Source organism: Condylura cristata, unplaced genomic scaffold (assembly GCF_000260355.1).
Source record: "Condylura cristata isolate star-nosed mole 26May11 unplaced genomic scaffold, ConCri1.0 scaffold00003, whole genome shotgun sequence".
NCBI lineage: Eukaryota > Metazoa > Chordata > Mammalia > Eulipotyphla > Talpidae > Condylura > Condylura cristata.
Genome location: NW_004567104.1, coordinates 28528375 through 28548458, shown reverse-complemented (window position 1 = coordinate 28548458; position 20084 = coordinate 28528375). Strand labels below are relative to the sequence as shown.

At 53.2% G+C, this 20084-nt stretch overlaps 1 protein-coding gene across 1 annotated transcript in view; it reads left to right on the top strand.

The window, feature by feature from the left end:
• The window catches only part of XXYLT1 (xyloside xylosyltransferase 1), a 141214-nt gene extending 124772 nt beyond the window's left edge, over positions 1 to 16442 (top strand). The window contains exon 4 of the mRNA XM_004675418.2: positions 14958 to 16442. Coding sequence (XP_004675475.1) covers positions 14958 to 15354 — 397 coding nt within the window. The 3' untranslated portion in view covers positions 15355 to 16442. The remainder of the gene's footprint in view (positions 1 to 14957) is intronic.
• The last annotated feature ends 3642 nt before the right edge of the window (positions 16443 to 20084 follow it).

Here is a 20084-nt window from a genome sequence, read left to right as displayed (position 1 = left end):
CCCCGGCCATCGGTCAGTCCTCAGGGCCGTCTCGCACCTGCAGAGTCTCTCCTGAACCCAGCACTTCTGTCCCTCACCCCACCGAGCTCCCCTGGACCACTGTAGTCCCTCCTTCCTGTCTTGCTGCTCCCAGCCCAGCCTCCCCAAGCCACGCCAGCCAGGCACCCCCACCCCATCAGGGATCTCCGTCAGACTCAAGCTGCCCTGTGTAGACCTCAGACGCCTCCCTGGCCTTTCTCGGAGGCCCGTCCTGTCTGGCCCCCGCCTGCGGCCCAGCTCATCTCCAACGAGGCGGGACTGCTCTCAGCCCCCAGGCTGGCTTTTCCTCACAACCCTTTCCTGATGGCTCCTCCCTGGGGTCTGGGCTTAGATGCCAGCTCTCCGGGGAGCCTTCCTTGAACCCCCTACTGGGGGAGGACCCTCTCTCTTCAGGGTCTCAGCTCCGCATTGCTGTGCTGTTCTACCTCTTGTCTCTCTGCCGGCTGGTCTGCAGGCCCGTGTTCTCCAAAGACAAACTCCTCAAGGTCAGGAGTCGTAGTTGTTTCGTTTGTGTTGTTTCCCAGCACCCAGAGCGGTGTCCTGTACACAGTGGGTTTCAGGAGCATTTCTTCACTAAATCAACAGGCCTTCTCTCCCCCGGCTCTTTGTCTCCTTTGGCTTATTTAAATTTCATTAGCTCTCTAAAAAGGATCTCACTCTCTCCATCTTCCAGATGACCACAGCTCAGGGTCCAGTAACAGGTGTAGGGCCTTTGCAAAGGGGCAGCCTGACTGCACTCCGGCTTACCCGCTGTGGTTCATTCCAGGAGGGAGTGGCCCAGACTCCCCTGCGGGCCTGTGATGGCCGCAGACATCCTGGTATGCTTGGAGATCAGGACAGAGCCTCAGTTTCAGGATCCGGCATTGGAGAGCAGCTGAGATTCCAGGTCACCTTGGAGGAGTTGTTTGTTTTCAGAACCAGACAGTTCTGATAAACCTCTGGCCATGTTGCTCCTTGATTCATCCTAGAAGCATTGTGATATGAGCTGGCCTGTCAGGAGGAGGAGAGATTGCTTTGTGGATTTTCTTTTTTTTCCCCCAGTCCACTTCTTTAAAAACAACAACAACAACAAGTTTAAAGGACAGCAGCACAGTGGAGCGCCCAGCTGTGAGGCTCCAGGGTGTAGGCAGCCAGCTGCGCAGGGGACGCTGGGCAGGTCGGGGGCAGGCTGGATGTTTGGGTGGGCTGGCGTCCAGGCATGTTTTGCTCAGATGTGCTCTGTTGATACAAACGCCCTCCAATCCGCTGCCTCTGTGCACAGGCCCCGGGCAGCCCCGGGTGAGGGAGGCTTCAAAGGGCAGCGAAGGTCTTCCTGCCTCCTGGGTAAGCACAGATCGGGGCTGCCTGGCAGCTAGCCTGGGTGGAGGACAGGGCTCCCCGGCCACCCCCAGGGGCCTCTTTCCTGTGATGAGTGAGAGCTCAGTAGTGCTCACAGCAGTCCTGCAGTATCTCGGCCACAGAGTGACGTGCTGGAGCCTGAGAGCCTGGACTCAAACACAGGCAGCCGCTGGCGCAGCTGTCAGGGTGGGCCCGGGGGTAGCCATGGCCTCCCCAACTCCACCCTGGACTCTGCCAGGCCGTCCCCATACACAGCTCGTGGCTTCAACGCCCACCGCGCCCACGGCCGTGCGTATATGGAGGGGCCCGGGGTGCTAAGCACCAGCCCTGTTTCTCTGACTTCCTGCGTCACTCGGGTTGGTGTAGTGGGGGTGGGGATGAGATGGGGCGCTGGTGCCAAGTCACTCTCCCAGGCAGAGACCAGGAGGGCGTGGAGCCCGGAAAGCCCAGCTGATTCTTCCCGAAGCGCCCGCCTCTTCCAGACCCATCCTGCAGGGGCCCCACTAAGCTGCCCTTTGTCCCCAACTTGGACTTTCAAATGGACACGGTTTGTCTTTCTCCTTGACCTCAGTAGGAATTTAGAATGCTTGAGTAACGTGGCCCCCCGGAGACTGCCTGTGCTTCGGACAGGGCTCTCTCCACGTGAAGACCTGTGGTGACCCGAGGAAGCTCAGGCGCTAGAGGTTTAATACCCAGAGCCATCTGCAGCGGCTGCCTCTGCAGCCCCGTCCTTGCCCTGGTGTAGCTCACGGGGTGCCCATCGTGGTCCCCGGCATGGTGACCAGTGAGCGCCATCATCTCTGTGATGAGCCCCTGACACTTGACTGAACACACTTCCTGTGGTTTAGTCAAAGGCCTGCGGAGTCCCGTGCTCGTGAGCGCTGGGGGTTTTGCTGAGAGCGTCCTCTGTGTCAGCTTACCAGGTGGCGGCAGATGAGGACCAGGCAGAAGACAGACCTATATAGTTCATGATTTGAAGAGCTGTGACCCCAAAGACGGTGATTTTCCCTGGTTGAAATCTGAAAGGTGCAAGGCCAAAGCAGAGGCTGCCTCTTTGCTGTGGGAAGGCCTGGGCAGCAGCCTGTGGAGCTCGGCCTACAGGCTGTTTCATTCTAGCTGGGGGCCCTTGACCACATACTACACTGGCACTTATTTTGATGTTTGTGGCCTGGGTGTTCAGGTCTCAACGCAGCTGCATGATCCTGCTTTCCTCCTGCAGCTATGCTGAAGGAGGGACTTTCACAGGGATGGAGACACAGCCAGAGTCACCTTCACCATCGGCTCACTACCCCCAGCACCCCAAAGCACCAGGACGCTCGGGAGACCGGGTATTTTCCAGGACAGCTGAACCGAGACTAAAGCTAACATATACCCAGCTCCCTCTATGCTCCATACTGGGTGGCTGAGCTGTTCCTGGGTGGCTGAGCTGTTCCTGGGTGGCTGAGCTGTGATCTCCTCCAGGTCCTGCAGACACGGTCCTTCCAGCAGGCATTTGCAGGGTGCTCCACACCCCCACCACCTGGCTGGGGCAAAGTGAGGTAGTGCAGCAAGCATTAAAATAAAATTCATATAAAATTTGTCAGTGGCTATTTTTAGGATAAAATGGCGTTGTTGCTACTCTTGTGGTTTTCATCTCTATTGAACTGGTGAAAATGCTCCTTACAGCTTCCATATAACCCAGCAATCCCATTTGTAGGTATCTTCACAAAACTTTAGTAAGAAAAGAAATACTGATTCAAAAAGACACCTGCACCCCCATGTTTATTGCCGCTTTATTTACAACAGGAAAGACATAGAATCAACCCAAATGCCCAAAAGTAGATGACTGGATTAAAAAACGTGGTACATATACACAATGGAATATTACTCAGCAACCAAAAAAGATAAACTCATGCCTTTTGCAGCAACATGGATGGAGCTAGATGGGATCATGCTCGGTGAAATAAGCCAGAAAGAAAAGGAAAAATACCGGAGGGTTTCACTCATAGCAGGAGTATAAAAGACCGGGGAGGTGGGGGAGGAGGAGTAAGAAACAGCTATAAACCAGAGACATTTTACAGGGGTGGAGTGGGAAATGGAGTCAAAAACGGTGGGGAGGGTAAGTGCCCTAAACGATGTGATGGCTCATGGGTGATTTGGTGATGGGAAGCCCAAGGGGATTGCAACTGAGATGGAAAAAGACACAAAATGATATAAAAATAAAATATTATTTTTTAAAAAATGCTCCTTACTAGTGCTGACCCCTGCCAGGAATATTGGCATTACCGGGGAGCTTGTCAGAAGCACAGCATCTGGCCTAGAATCTGCATTTTAACCAGACCCCAGCGGGTCCTCACACAGTGGCGCCTGAGGGGGCTCCCGGGGCAGGCCGTGTCTGACACATGCTGTCCCACACAGCACCTGTGCCAGCAAAAGGGAGGCTTGCAGTGCTTATTATTGAACCAAACATTTTTGACCCCGGCGAAGACCCACACCACAAATGTGTGGGGCGGCCAGGGGAGGCCACGGAGAGGTCAGCTTAGGTGGAGGCCTCTCAGACCTTTCCCTGGGCCTTTTGCTATGGCTCCTTTGTGCCTGGGTCATCCATACCCCAGGTCTGTGTGGGTTGGAACACCCCTTCTGTGAGAGTGAAGGCCGCCACTCTGGCTTAATTCTGGACACAAGGTTAAATGCTGCACACAGCCCTTCCTCTCACCCTCCTGCACCTGCCTGAGTTGAGCTCACTGCCCTGGAAAGTGCCCCACCTCCTGTGTGCCCTGGTGCTGTGGGGTGCTGGGGGTAGTGAGTCGGTTGTGAAGGCTTTGTCTCCATCCCTGTGAAAGTCCCTCCCTCAGCATAACTTCAGGAGAAAGGTAGGATTGTGGAGCTGAGCTGGGCCTGCCCTGCAGTCCTCTCCAGCCCAGCCAGCTGGCTGCAGGCCCTGCCGGTCTTGGTTGCAGCCTGTAACTCCCAGTTGCCGCCAAACAGGGACGTTCAAGCCTGTGCCTGGAGCCAGGGGTCTTCAGCACCAGTACCAGAAAGCTCAGCACTGCCAGCTCCATTTCCCATCTGGGCTCGTTGTGGCTCATCTTTGTCTCGTGGCATCTCATACTTACCCATGCCTGGCCCTCACCGCCAACTTTTTCACAGCCTCACCTTTTCTGCCCTCCCTTTTCTGCCGTCCCTTGATGCCTCCCATCCCCCCCCCCCTTTAAAATTTCTGTCACCTGATTCTGCAGTTTCCTCTCCCTCCCTCCCTCCTTCTCACACTTAGCAGTTCTCCAGTGTCTGCTGTGAGTCAGACACCCAAGCCAGACCCACGAGTTATAAAGATGAATAAGACACATTTCAGATTTCAATCCCAGGGGCTCCTGCCTCCATGCATGCCCTCAATTCTCTGATAAATTCTCTTTCATCTTTTATTGATTCTTTATTGCACTTTGCAAGAGCCCCTGTAAACCATTTCTCAAACCTTCTTTGTGCGCTGGTCTTTCTCCATAGATGACTTCACTTCGTACCTTCCCAAGATTTAGGAGTCGTCAAAAATGAGCATTTTCAATATCCCTAATTCCCACTGCAGACCTACGGCAACTTGTCATCTCTCCTCCCCCTCTGGTCCCAGATGTCCTCCAGGATTTCCTCCTTCTGGGCATACTCCTACCTGGCCTCTCTCCCTTCCTGGCCTTGGGGAAATTGTGTCTCCTACACCACTGTCCCCATCATAAAAAGAGATAGTGCCCATACCTTGTTTGTCAAGCCTGAAGTGAGTGAATACATTTGAAGACTTAAAATACATCCTGTCACATAATGACCCTGACCAATTCAAGTTAGGGATGCTGACACCCCTCCCCCCACCAACTGTAACTTTGACTTCCTCAAAGGCTTACAGCTACCAGTTTCCTAACAGCTTATTGGTAGGTGATGTAAACACTTGCTAACACATTCTTTACATGTTACATAAACTGTGTTCTCACAATAAAATAAGCTAGAGAAATGAAAATGTTATTAAGAAAATCATAAAGAGGAGAAAATACATTTGCATATTTATTGGAAAATAGCACATCAGTGGCCCCGTGCAATTGAGACCACGATGTTCCGGGGTCTCACGGATACTAGCCAGTGGCACCATTGTCATGACCCAAAGTCCACCCCAACGCTCCCCGTGTTCCCCCCTCTTCAGTCTCAGGCACACGCCCCTTTCCTCCACTTGTGCTCAGCTCTCCCTCTGGCTTATTCTTCCTTCTGCCCTGTCATGGCTGCAGGGGCCCTGCCCCTGCCTCCCCACATTCCCTCCTGCTATGTGCTCCCCAGTGTTCCCCTCTCCCTCCACCACTCCCTCTCTCAAAGGCCTCATGGCCGCCTGCAGCACCTTCAAGTGCTCGCACCCTGTGGCTTTCTAGGCATGTGTTTGGCAGGTGGTGAGCTGCTGAGCGGTGCAGCTTCAAGTGCGTAGGGAGCCAAGAGACCCAGGGGAGGCTGACTACCCAGAAACAGGGCCAGGCAGGCCTCAGAGGCTACCAGCGGGCCGACAAGCAGGTGCCGGGGGAAAGGTCAGGCCGTTGCTGTCAGCGGGGCGCAGTCCCAGTCCCTGTCACCAGAGCAGAGTGTCGTCTGGTGGCACATTCATGGAGAGCCGAGTGTGCAGCTCAAGTGGGGTGGAAGAACCCCGTGGCCATCATTACAGCCATGGACACGTCGAGGGCGAGGGAGGCTGAAGCAGAGAGGAGGGGGGCATAGAGGGGGCAGAACTGAGAGCAGGGGGTGGGGAGGGCTGGCTGGCGGTGCAGGCTGTGAGGCCAGCCCAGGAAGGGGCCCTGGGTCCCGGGGACAGTGATGGCAGGGAAGGTACAGAGCTATTTGGTGCCATCTGGAGAGCCTCCTGTCCAGACCAGTGTCTGAGTGAAATGCAGAGACCGGTGGTTGCTCTGGGTAGTGGGGTGTGGACGGCACAGCTAGGGAGAGAACACCCACCAGATGGGCTGGGGATGAGGACGTGGTGGGGGGAGCTCTGCGGTCACAGGTGGGGGGTGGAAGATTGGAGCGGGCATGTGGGCCCACAGGGCCATTGGAGGTTCTTGTGGGGTCCCCATAACCTAAATCAGCACCTGCCTTCAGGATGAGGGCAGTGGTTGGGCTGCCTCTCTCCTGGATCCTCTTCCACACCATATGTGTGAACGCTCTAGAAACCTGCCATGTCCACTTTCTATGCCATGCTTGTGACCTGCATGCAGCCACCTGCTGGGCTTTCCCCCATGGTACCTGATCAGGACCGCACGCTCATTCCTGAAGCCCCAGGTTCGTCCCAGGCTGAAGAGGTCTAACTCTCCGCTGCCTCTTCCTCCGTCGTCTCTGTCCTGTCTCTCCCCAGGTTCCTCCCTAAAGAACCCTCCAGGCCTGGCCCACACCAGCCACATCTGTGCTCTAGAGCTGCTCATCAGGTTGGATGATGGTGAATGCCTCAGCCCCACCTGCCTGTCCACAGCCCTGTCCGGGGCAGGTGTGGCAGAAAGCCATGTGACCGACGCGTCCCAGCAGACTGTGTGTGGGTAGGAGCCAGTCAGGAGTTGCTCCTGTTCCCTGAGTGTGTAAGAGCCAGGCTGATTTTTGGAAGACGAGCATCCTACCCCTCCTGAGGGCACAGGGGAGCAGCCTCGGGCCAGGTGTGCCATGTCATGGGGTACCTGAGGTGACCAAAGTCCTGGAGGAAAGTGGATGGTGGGCATTTGGAGAGCTGCCAGGCTGTCTTGTGGCAGATCAGAGGCCTTGCCAGGAGAGATGTCCACTCTGCACAATTCCACAGTGGGCCAAGTTGTCCAGGGTGCCGCAGAGGTGGATTGGTCATAGCTGGTATAGATTTGGGAATGAGATAGACAATGTGGTCAACTTACCATTCCAGTTTTCCCAAAGGAGGAAACTGTGATGAAACAGAAACACCAAACAGCTGGCTGGGTGACGGCTGGGTGACAGCTGGGCTCTCGGTCCCACCCCTCCCCGAGAGGAACTGGGCCGGGAGTGGCCGAGCACCCCCGGGACAGTCAGGGCCACTCCTAGAGGGCATGGCAGTGGGCAGGTGTGCGCATTCACACCTAGTGTCCCCCCACAGCCCTATGGGGGTGCTCTCCCCCACCCCCATGTTATCACTGAGTCAACCAAGGCCCCGGGAGGTCCAGTGATCCCACAGCTGACTCTTGGCCCAGGCCCCAGCTTCAAGATGCAGAACCTCCCCGTTCCCCTACCTTTCAGGGCTGCTACTGTTCATGCATTTACGTCAGGGTGTCCTCTCCCTGCGGTCCACCGGGTTCTTGAGGGCAGGGGTGTTCTACTTGCCCCGGATTGGTTGGATCCAGTAGGTGCTCTGTTAAAGATTTGTGTGACCACTGGTTGATTTCTTCTCAATTCAGTATGCTCCCCAGTGCTCCCACACATCTAGGAGATATCACAGTGTGAACTTCGGGGCATCTTTCTCCTGGATGAGCGTCATGAGACACCTCCCATTTTACAGGGCAGGGAGCGGGACCTGAACCCCCAAAGCTGCCCACTCTAAATAGGTCGTGCCATCTGCCGCATCAAGACAAAACATTTAAGATCTTTAATGGAAAGGAACTTTAACACAGTGAGTGTGCGATACAGAGAAGATAAAGAATATAGTTCCTAAAGCAAATACCCAAAGTTACCCATCTCCTCATGGGTAAAAGTCCACCCAAAAGGGATTGGCCCAAAGCAAGGCCTGAAAGCCCGCCACAAACCTATAGCACCTTCTGGCCGGGACCCATAGAAAAGGGTCACATGTGGCCAGACAAGTCTGGAAGGAAAAGAGCACAATCAGAATTAAGATAAACTGACAAGGTGCCATAGTCACCTCCGCACGGGTCTCTCACCCACATCTCTTTCACCCAGTCCAGGGCCAAGGTACAAGAGCCACTTCTTCACAAGTCTTTCTGCTCCATGTGGCTCCCTCAGGTCTTTTCCTGGCTCTCCATGCTACATCCTTCCTCTTCAGTCTCCTCTACAGATTCTCTTCTCAGCTCCATCCTCCTTTGGGTGCGGCAGTGAACCTGGAACCTTTTCCTGGGGACTGCTCTGTTACACCCACACCCCAATTTCCAAACCTCTCTGCTTTTCCCTGCAGCTTATGTATTGAACCACCGACACCTGCCTCCTGCCAGCCCCCTGGACAGAGGCTGCCCAGCCATCATGCCTGCTCTGTCCTGTCCACTGGGGGACAGGGAATTTGTCTAGGGTGGTTCTGGACCCCACAGATACCCTCAGAGTCTGACAGTGAGAACAAAGGTGAAGATGGCCTGTAGTATTTCTTGTTGGTGGTGGGTGTTAGGGGCTGAACTGTGTCTGCCATCCCAACCCCTAATTCATATGCTGAAGTTGTAGCCCCTTGTGACTTGAATGTGATCCTGTTTGGCCCCTTGCAGAGGTAATTAGTTAAGATGAGGTCATCCTGGAGTCGGGTGACCCCTAATGCAGCGTGACTAGTTCTTTATAAAAAAAGGTGGGGTTGGAGACCCGCGGTCGGGAATTCAATGTGAAGATGAAGGAATGACATAGATTCCCAAGAAGCCACCAGACACTAGGACATGGAACATTCTCCCTCACAGTTCTCAGAAGGCAGAAACCCTACAGGTCCCCACATCTCAGCTTCTGGTCTCCAGAATTGTGAGATGATCAGTTGCTGTTGTTTAAGCCCCATTTCGTGGCACATTGTTACAGCAGCCCCTGGCAACTAAGAAAGAGAGTGGTCTTGCAGGCAGAGATAAAGAACCCCTGTACCGGTGGGAATAATCAGCTCTGGAAAGTTCGCCCATGGAACATCGACCCCAGTGTGCTGCCATGACCTGCCCAGACCTTTCTCCAGGTCTCATTCCAGGTCAAACCCCATTCTTTTAAATTGTTCCAAATGCAGAGATGTCAGGAGTTTGCAAAGTAGGCTCAGCTACAGCCTCCAGCACAGGGAGAAGCTCCAGTGAGGCTGTGGATGGGGAGACAGGGAGGCTGAGCTGGAGGCCATGACACAGGTTCCCTGGTGGAGGGCGGGGCATTGCCCAAGTGGGAGGGGGCCCTGAGGAAGCCCATTCAATGCGCCTCTCCTGCAGGGTCTGTTGGTCTCAGCACCTCAGAAATGCCCTCCTCTCTCACCATGGAACCAGGCTCAGCACTGACACTCAGGATGCAGGCACCCTCTCTGCCTGTGATGCAGAGGCCCTGCCTGCCTCAGCACCCTGCCCCAACCCATGCCCTTCATCCCACACCCTGTACCCCCAAGTGCCCTCCTCTCCACATCCAGCCATATTACTATGGTTCGGAAACTCAGTTGTTGGCTGCCAACAGCGTGTTGAGAAGCAAGCACAGGTTTCCTCTGGAGCCCTGCAAATAGTCAAGCACATGCCTTTCCTCCTCTGACTCCAAGCAAGTGCCCAGCTCCCCTTCCAGGAGCAGGTACTCCAGCTGGAGGAGATGGGCCCTGCCAGATTGGAAAGGACAAAGTCTGTCCTCCTGAAAGGCTGGCGCTGTCTGACCAGGCTGCCTTCCCTGGCCACCGGGCTTGTCTGGGGTGGGAGGGAGCAGTTGCCGTGCTGAGCGGAGGCAGTTGTGGAAACACACACATGACAGATCTGGCTGTGATTATGCACAGGCACGTTCTGAGCCTCAGCTTTCTTGTCCTTGAACGAGGAGTCACTGAGTGTCTTCAGGCTCTGCCGGGCTGTGGTGCCAGGAGGGATGCTCTCGGTCCTGCCTAGCCTGTGCGACTCGGGGAACAAACCTTACCTCTCTTCAGCAAATTTATAGACCTAAACCTGTTTCAGGCCTTGCCAGCAAGAGCGCCTGATGAATATGACTTGCGCTTGGCCCTGGGAATGTGCCAGGGAAGTGGCAGTGGAAAGCCAGGTGCCAATTGGATCCCATAGAACAGAAGAATCGGTGCCACCCATAGAACTTCAGCCCATCTCCAAGTGGGCCTAGGCACCATGTCATTGCCCTGGAGTCAGCTCTGTGCGAGCCACCAGCGCTGTCCCCAGGCCACCTCACAGGACAACACTGCCCTGCCCTACTGCTCTTCACTCGGCCTTTCCTCCCAGAGGACTGAAACACTTTGACCCTTCCACGTCAAACAAGAGCTAATTGGGCCTGGTACAAAGCACGGGCATCAGGGAACTAGTGCTTCCTGATTCCAGCCTCCGCTGATTAGACACATCCAGCTTCCTCCCAGGGAGGCGAGCCTTGCTTGTTCCTTAGTGGCTTTGGAGGGTCAGCCCCGGCAGGAGACGTGTGGCATCCCATCCCAAAACACAGTCTTCTGTGTTGCAGAGTCTATGGCTTACACTCAGTCCGAGTCAGAACCAGCTTCTAGAACTTTCCTGGGGAGCCTTATGCAATTGCCCCAACTCGGTGTGTATCACCATCCCTGCTTCTTCCCTCTTGGGAGTGAGAGTGGAAAGCTCTGAGCCTTAGGCACTGACAAAGGCCAACATGAGAGAAGAAATTCATGGCGAGGCAGGGAGGTGTGTGGGATTGTGATTTGGGCTCGTGGGTAGAAGGAAAGGATTTCCTCACAACTTGTTCTCTGCTGGCAACCCTGGCCAGGGTCTCTCATTAAGAGCCTTGGAGTGACCTTGGCTGTGATCATCAGGATAAGACTTGAAGAGAGAAAATGACTTTGCTTTTCAAAATGATTTCTAGCGTCCTTGTCGGTAACGATGGGCCCCGTCATGAAAACTGACTTGGTGGTTTTTTTAATGAGTATCAATGAGGATGTACTTGCTATGAAAAATTTAGAAAATTCATCACCCACGAGTGGAAGAATGTGCATGAAGGGTCTTCATTTGCATTTTCCCAATGAGCCTCCTTCTGGAAGATCATTTGGAAGGAGTCAGTCTTTACAGTGGACAGCCTGCACAGGAACTTGTTTCAGGGTTGAGGTTATTTCCAAGGGGGAAGAAACCTTAACCTCTCTGGGGTGGGTCTTCTGGGTGTTCAAGTACACTTGAGGAATGGGAACTGGGCGAGCACAGACCCCAACTCAGGGGAACATGACGAGGCTGCGGAGGTGGGAGGTTAATTTGAGAAGCTTCTGGAAGCACCAGTACTCAGACCAGGTCCCGGTATTCTTGCAGAGGTCTCCTGCAGCCTCAGCACGTGCCCCTGGCAATGCCCTGTGAATTTATAATGCAGCTCCAAGTCCTGGGAGTGAGGCAAGGTTCTGGGGCATCCACTCACCCGGCTCTCAGGTCTGGCCCCTGAGCCAGTGAAGGGCCAGTAGCGGCTTCTTCACTGGGCACCTGGCGCCCAAAGTGTATGCCCTTAGGGTGGAGCAGGTAATTTCAGAAATAAGATTGCAACCTGAGTGCTGGGCCCGTGGAATCTGAGCAGAGATGAAAGGGACCTTCAGATTAACAGCCCTGCGTTCGAGCTGGGGCTCTGCCCACGGATGACGTCTGTCCCCTCCCTGTTATAATGCCAGCAATGGTGTCCCTGCACTGCCTGGGAGGGGGAGAGGTGTCACCGTGCCATGGCGAGTGAGGAATTAGGGCGACCACCTGCTGGGCCCGTCCACGCGGGGTCACAGCCCTCCCACAAGCCCTTCCAGACCCCCAGGTCATTCTCTCTACTCCTGGCTGGCACACGCCCCACATGAACGGGCCGATACAGAGCCAGGGAAGCCTGCCGCTCCCTGCGTGGCTGCCGTTTTTCTGGGCTCATTCTAGAGTGCAGTCACACATCACTGAAGAACGGGGCTGCGTTCTGAGGGATGCGTTCTGTGTCCTGAGGGCGCGTCACCACTGCGGGGCCGGCATGGAGTGTCACGACACAGACCTAGATGGCCTGCCATGCCCCGGCTCTCGGCGGGGCCCGTGCTGTGGGCTTCTGTGCCAGAGCCCGCCGTCATTGTGAGCACCGTTGCGTGGGTGTGTGGCTGGAGCAGGGACGTATTAACAGGGGTGCGCTGCACTGACTTTTGTACCCAGAGACACACTGCTTCCTTCCGGCCGTTTCTGCTTCAGCAGACGTCCCCAGCAGCTAGCATTATCCAATTTCCTCTCCCTCCTTTTTCAGGTCATAATGTGCTGCAGTCCCAGGCCTGGTACTTTCTGGCTCTTGGCTATCAGACGCCTCTTTGTCCTCATGGAGTGGCAGTGCTTGGCGTTATGTCCCCACACGGTCGTGGCCTCCACGGCAAGGATGCTCTATTCTTCTCCCTCTTCCTCCAGCCCCTTTCTCCTGGGCCCAGGGATCTCAGTGCCAGTCACTCTGGCTTAGAGAGGAAGACTGGGGGGGGCGGGGGGAGTTCCCTGCTGAGGCTGCTATGGGGTTGTGGGTGGCCTCTCTGCTCCCCAACTCCTTCTAGAGTAGAAACCCTTTTACAAACCCCTGGGCCCCTCTCCTGGCCCGCGGCCCCTCAGGGGTGTGGCACTGAGTGCACCTCTGGGGAGCTGCCGATGTGCTGGCAGCAGCTGCCACTTTGTGTCCTACCATTTTCCTGTCCCTGCTTCTGGCTGATGTGAGGACCGGGCAGCCCGGGCCCACCGGCCTCTTCATCATTCCTGGGCGGTTCCTCTGTCATCCCTGAGGCCCTGCCATGCTGGGTACCGTGCCAGGTGCTGAGGAAGCAGAAGCAATGGCATCCTGGGGAGACATCACAGATGGGGGACAGTGGGGTGACCACACTCCCCACGCCACCAGCCAGTCTTGTCTCCCCTAGTTGGCTGACCCCCGGGGTCAAGACAACATGCCTGGTGGGCTTGAGGTTTCTGGGGCTTCCACAGGCACCCGCTGTGCCCCACCCCTCGCTGTCTTCCCCGTTCCCCATCTGTCCTCCCTGCTGAAGGTTTCTGTTCCCCTGAGGGCCCTGGCAAGACAGCCCCCCCATCCCTCCCTGGGCCCCCTCTGTTCCTCGGCCATGCTCTGGTGGCCTAGGTCTGTTTGGTAGAACTTTAGCTGGTTTGTTACCTAGTCCTGAAATGAACCATTTCAAGAAAATATGGTCAAAGCAACAAACAGTGGTCCAATTGCAGCCCAAGCCCCTGGCCTTTGCAGCCAGAAAGACTCCAGCATCTCAGTTTGCTCTGGAAGCTTGGTCTTGCTGAGGTGGTTATCACCAAGCAGGTGCCAGGGCTCTGTTCTTCTTACAGTCAAATTATGGCAAAGATCGAACAGTGAACCTGTGTGTGCTGCTTGTACAGTCCAAGGAGATTGCTTCCCCCTCGCCACAGTCAAACTTTCGGCGCCCCTTGTGGTAGGCGAGCCCCCAAGGAAGGCTGCTCCTTTCTCAGACACCGAGACATGTGTTGGGACTGGACAGAGCATTCCGGTGGCCTGCCCTGGCCGGGGCTCTGGTTTTCTTTCCACTGCACCCCACACTTCCCACACCACCCAGCCTCTGATTGGTGGTGTGTGTGTAGTGGGGGTGGGGGTGGGGGAAGTCTGGGGTTTTGCCGCAAAAACCACGCCCAGGACTCTAGGGAGGGTGAAACTGGTAAAAATAGGTGGGCCATCGTCTGAAGCAGCACACTCGCCCGCCCACTGTCCGTAACAGAGCTGCCGCAGTTCTTCCCCGTCTTCGGAGACACAGCCCCCCACTGTGTCGCATTTCTGGGGATGCCGAACCATTTTCTCTGCCCCTTCCTGCCGCCCACCCTGGCGGCACACACCCAGGAAGTGGCCATCAAGAAGGGTGGAGAACAGAACAGCCCTCCAGCCCTGCTGCTCGCTGGTGTCTGGAGCTGCCTTCCCTTCGCCAGGCGCACAGAGGACAGACCAAGGACTCCACAGCCCAGGAACTTCGGACCTATGTTGAAAGTCTGCCTGGAGAAAAATTGAAATTGAAGTGATCGTCTCTCTAAAATAACTGTTTTCCCTGAGTGTCCACAGTTGTTCCCAGCCTAAGCCCTGGCGGAGGTGCTGGGCTGTGCTGGGCCTCTAGCTACAGTGCCAGCCTTCGGCATGCCAGCATGGGGCATTCACACCTGAGATTTCTTCTAAAGCAGAAAACAATTTTGTTTCAACCGGTGTGTGGCTCCCCACAGCTTTGCCTCTCTGTCCTCTCCTTTCCAAGATCACAGACAAGGACAGAGGGTAGAAAGCTCTGCTAGTTAGTTGCTCTCTTAAGGGAGTGGGTCCGGGAGCCAGAGGCCTGCGTCGGGCCCCTGCGGCTGGTGCTTGCTGTTTGTGTGATTTGGACAAGTGAGTGGCCCTGCCCTTGCCTCAGTTTCCTCAGCGCTGAAGGGGCGTATGATCTCATAGACCTTCCATCTTGCTGGCCGTGTCGAGGCATGTAAGCCGACGGTGCGGTGCACAGCACACATGAACCTATTCTAGTGTCGGTGGGGGCAGTGATGCTCTTCAGCAGAGGGTAGTGGGGAGAGTATGCGGTCGGCAGTCAGGAGGCCAGAGCCCGAGCCCCAGCTCTGCCTCTGCTGATGGGATGATGAGAGTCTAAACCTCAGCCTGTCTGTTCTTGTGGCTGTAGAACCAAGGTGTCTTCTCTCTTTCCCTCCTCCAGGGTAGTGGTGGAGCCCCAGGGAGATAGGCCAGGCAGGGTAAAACTGTTACACCACTCTAAACTGGACTAAATCTCTCTTCCCCCTCCTCAGGCACACGTTCTGGCAGTTCCGCCACGAGAACCCCAAGACCCGGGTTGGCAGCCCTCCCCCCGAGGGGCTTCCTGGCTTCAACAGTGGGGTGATGCTTTTGAACCTAGAGGCCATGCGCCAGTCCCCTCTGTACAGCCGCCTCCTGGAACCCACACAGGTGCAGCAACTGGCAGACAAGTACCACTTCCGTGGCCACCTGGGAGACCAGGACTTCTTCACCATGATTGGCATGGAGCACCCCGAGCTCTTCCATGTGCTGGATTGTACCTGGAACCGGCAGCTTTGCACCTGGTGGAGGGACCACGGCTACAGTGATGTCTTCGAGGCCTACTTCCGGTGTGAGGGCCATGTCAAGATCTACCATGGCAACTGCAATACCCCTATTCCAGAAGTCTAGGTACCTTGCCACCAGCCATGCCCTCGGACCTCTGGGTCGGAGGAAGGAAAGGGGCACCACTGGGACAGGCCCCAAGGCAGTGTCTGGACCTCAAAATAGACACAGTGGGGATGTCCAATGTGATAGGTGCTGCAGCTTTCCCACCCCGAGGACTGTTCTCAGAGCAGACCCACTCACTGCCGGTGCTCATGACCTCTGTCATGCAGGGGGCCAGGCATTGCTAAGAGCAAACATGTAGGCGTCCTTGTGTGGGCTGGGAGGCATGCCTTTAGAAGGAGGGAAGGAGAAGGGCCAAAAAAAGTACCCCTGGCCTTTAGCCCTCCAAGAATAGAAGTCCTTTTAATAATCGGCCTCTCTTGGACCAAATATAGATTTATTTTAAATTCGTAGGCTTCCATATTTCAAGAAAGAAATGCAGTCCAGCGGCAGCTCCCAGCGAGCACTGAGGGAGTGGAGTGGGGTTTTAACAAGCAGCCCAGAGTGGAAGCATCAAACAGGCCTGTGCCAGCAGGCCGGGCACATATTCCTGGGACTCTCACGTTGCTGGATGTAGGTGGAAAGATGACACCTCTCTGGGGAGGGCCCTGAGGGCCAGCTGTGACCAGATCAGAAAAATTGTCTCATTATTTTAGTGATCAGAGCATTTATCTCCCAACTGCCTCGCAAAACCTCATTACACCTGTTTCATCCAAGCCAGCTCTAGGTGACCAGACTGTCCAGAAATCAAACCTCCCATCAAAGGACAGAAATTGCCACCTCCGAGGACATTCCACAGAGTCGCCTGGCCTGGGGAGACCCATGCAGACCAGCCATGCCCTCGGACCCCTGGGTTCCCGTGGGATTGTGTCTCACCTCTACTAAGCCTTCTGGTCTCTTTAAAAAGTTTTATTGCACCGTGACCTACCCTCTGCCAAGAAGAAACTAGGGTGTCCTTGCTTAATCTCTTCTTTGTGTTGTCCAGCTGGGGATCTTGGGGAAGAAACCTGGTTGGAGTTTCATCTCATTTAATTTCAATTGCATTTATTTTTTTTTATTTTCATTTATTTTTTATCGGAATGAAAATAGCTAATAAACAATCTTTGAGAGCACAGTGATTTATGTGTTTGTTCTTGCATCATAGTTTTCTGCTTCGTGAAGGCTCTGAACAAAGAATGGAGCTAGTGCCATTCAGTGGCCCCTGTCACGCCAGGAAGGGGGAACGCTTGCAACAGCGGCTGTCTGGGGGCCAGCCGACACCTGCCTGATGAGAGATGCCAGCAGGGTGGCGACTGCACTGAGTTAAGTGCAGAAAGTCACTTCATTCTGGAGATTGCAGGCTGCTTTGCCCTCAAAGCAAAACGGCCCCATGCTCTGATCCTCTTACCTGTCCATTTCCTTAGGCATTATAGATTCTTCAAAATATGAAGAATAGCAGTCCTTACTGACCTTCAAGATCACCTATTTGGAAACTAACCTCTTCTCTTGTCACTAGTGACCTTGACCTTACCACTCCATGGAGAATAGCAAAATCACATCAGCCCTGGACTCATTTTTCTCCAAATTCTGCACTGACAGAATCTGTTTATTCTCTTAGAGACTTACTATTCTGTTTATAACTACCAGGATGGAATGCATGCTGAGTGCCAAGCATTGTATCAGGGGATTTATATGCACTATTGATAATTCTCATGAAAGCCTCCTAAAGGTAATTCATATTCTAAAATTTATTGTAAGAAAATAATGAGAGATTGGGACAGAGAAGCACTGTTTGTCACAGCACTTTTTATAGTCAAAAAGAATTGAGAGCAATTTAAAATGTTAAATGGGGCGGGGGTGGATAAATAATGTATATTATATTCACAAAAGGAAATACTTGAGGTATTAAAGTCATATTTTTGAAGAATCTATAATGCCTAAGGAAATGTTTATAATGTGCTGTTATATTAAGAATGCAAGATCATGTATAGGATGGTCCTAGTTTTATTTTTGAAATTACATATATGTGTATATATTATATATGTATGTGTGAATATGTATATGTAGAGAGAGCCTATTCTGCTATATTAGGTCAACTCCTAAAAAGTCCTGTGTTTCAAATGCACTAACAAAACAATTATTTCAATGGAGATAACAAAGGTTCTTGTTCCTGTAGTACTTTCATTAAGGTTTTGTAGCACTGAGTATATGTTGTTATTGTAAGAAGAAAACAAACTGGTTGATCAAAATGGACAAAAGCCAGACAAAATCCCCTTACTGACCTTCAAGATCACCTATTTGGAAACTAACCTCTTCTCTTGTCACTAGTGACCTTGACCTTACCACTCCATGGAGAATAGCAAAATCACATCAACAGGAAGTCCAGCAGATCCTCAAATCACCATGTTCTCCTGAGCTTTGACATAAACAAGCTTTTTGACAAAGCTTGAAAGGCTGGTTTCTGATTGGGAGCCTGTTAGAATCAGTGCAAGGCAAACATAATTAATTGTGCTGTGTGTAATTTGCTTTCTGGAAACTTCACCATACAGCATATGGCTGTACATCTAAATAGGATAGAAGTCTGAAATGATTACATCTCTGCCTGATAGGATTAAGGTGCTTTTTATATTCCCCTATCTTTTTGTATTTTCTTTAGTAGTCATTATTTTATAATAAAGATAGGCAATGTTATGATGTCTGAGCTACCTGCCTCCCTCCTAATTACAGGTACATCTGGTCACCTTCCTGCTCACAGTTGCTGTGGTGAATGTCACCCAGAAGAAAACATGATCTCAGCTAAATAGACTGTGGATTTTCAATTTTCCCTATGGATGCCCTAAATAGTTTCCAAAATAAAAGTGACCTAATAATAGCGTCTCCAGACTGCTTTCATTTCTGATACCATCTTCTGTGTGGACGTAAATGATAATGCCTTTGAAAAGCTCACAGGCTTTTTGAAGCAGTTTATTCTTGGGTATGTGTCAAAACCAAACAAACCGCAGCATTTCTTTCAATAGCATCTGATTGAGTCAAAGAGTGATGTATGACATAGTGAGCCCACAACCTCATGAGCCCAAGAGTTAAGAGAGGAAGTGCAGCTGACACACTCGGCACCTGCTTTGATTATAGGCCAAAATCTGCTCTTTCTAAAACCCTTGGCTGATCTTGACCTGGGAGCTTCAGCGTTTGTGCTGAGTTAGAGTTAGGTGGGGCAAGCAGAAATGTCCAAGCAAGCATGTGGTGTGCTAGAGAGACCCCGAACCAGAGACAGACACAGCTGTGAATTCAAATCTACACTCATTACCGAAGTGATCCTCAACAAGCGAGGGTACCCCATTCTCCTTTCTGCAGACATAGTGAGAGCTCCCTCAAGGAAGCATAGGGAAAAGAGAGATAGGTATGATGGCTTGCCAGGTAGAAGTTATACAGATGTAAGGGAATTCTTATGCTTACTACTTAGAAGGCTTCTTAGCTATTCAGTGACAGCGATTTGTGGTACATTTGATGTTTTGGTGGAATCTTCCTAAGCCCAGGGTGAACACATCCTTGTCCCTTCTGGACCCGCTCAGAGTGTCTTGATGCTGTATCTCCCAGCATGAGGTATGCACTAGTTAAGTTCCTAAGTGGTGTCTTTGCTTCCCAGAGGGTCAGCCCTCTCCACTCGCCCCTTCACTTTCTGAGTCTCTGTGCTCATGTGTCCGAGTCTGCCTCAGTGTATGTGTGATCCCAGTCACACTGAAGTCCTCCAAAATCCTCGCCTGAGTCCTAGCTTCATGCCCAAGATGCTTCCCTCGTGGGACTGGGTGTCCTCCCTGATGACACCATGCCCTCTCAAGAAGGCACTGGAGAGCTCCAGCCCTCTAACTCTCATTGAGCCTGGTTCTGGCACCCCAGCACAAAATGTCTTTCGAGGTGGTACAACAGGGGTGGGGCAGAGTTCCCACCAGGTAAGTGTGGACGTTCCATGCTCGCAGGGCTTGCTGTCAGGGTGCAGGAAATCTCTTCTGTTCAAGCAACAGTCTGAAATAGAAAGTGGCAGGAACATCAATAATCTCCCAAGGCTAAGTGAACACAAGCTTTGAGAAATACAAGTCCTTGTTCATGGTCACAGGCAGGCATCTTCATGTTGAGTTGGACACATGTCCTGCCAGGGATGATGGCAAAGCTGGAAGCCTCCAGTGCAGTTGTCACTGCTCACTAAGGGGGCGGGGAGGGAGGGAATTCAGTGCAGAGAGCATGGGCTTTGGAGGAGAGGGACGCAGACTGACACCCTGTGATGATACTGTTCGCTTGCGCCTGTCACAGAGTGCTGAGTGAGTCCCGCTGTGGGCTGGATTCTGACCTCACATTGGTTGAAGGGTGGGCCGGTCTCACACACTGAGTTAGTCTCACTGAGAGGGGCCGTGGGCTGTGTAGGGCTCAGCCCAGGCTCCACACGGCAGTGGGGTGAAGGATGCCTCACGGAGGACTCAGCAAGAATCCCAAGACATGAGCCCAAGTTATGGGGACAACTTATGCCCAGTAGCTGATGAGTGGATAGATGAGTGGACAACTTATGCCCAGTAGCTGAGATGTGGCATGTATACACCATGGACCTTGGAATACGACACAGCTGTAAAGAGGTGAACTGTCGCCTCATGTGACAGCATGGGTGAAACAGGAGGGGATTAGGGTAAGCAAAACAAGTCAGGTGGAGAAAGGCAACCATGGGACTTTTTTCACTCGCATGCAGACTACAGAGAAACAAAAGCAAAAAGCATCAGATACAACCAAAC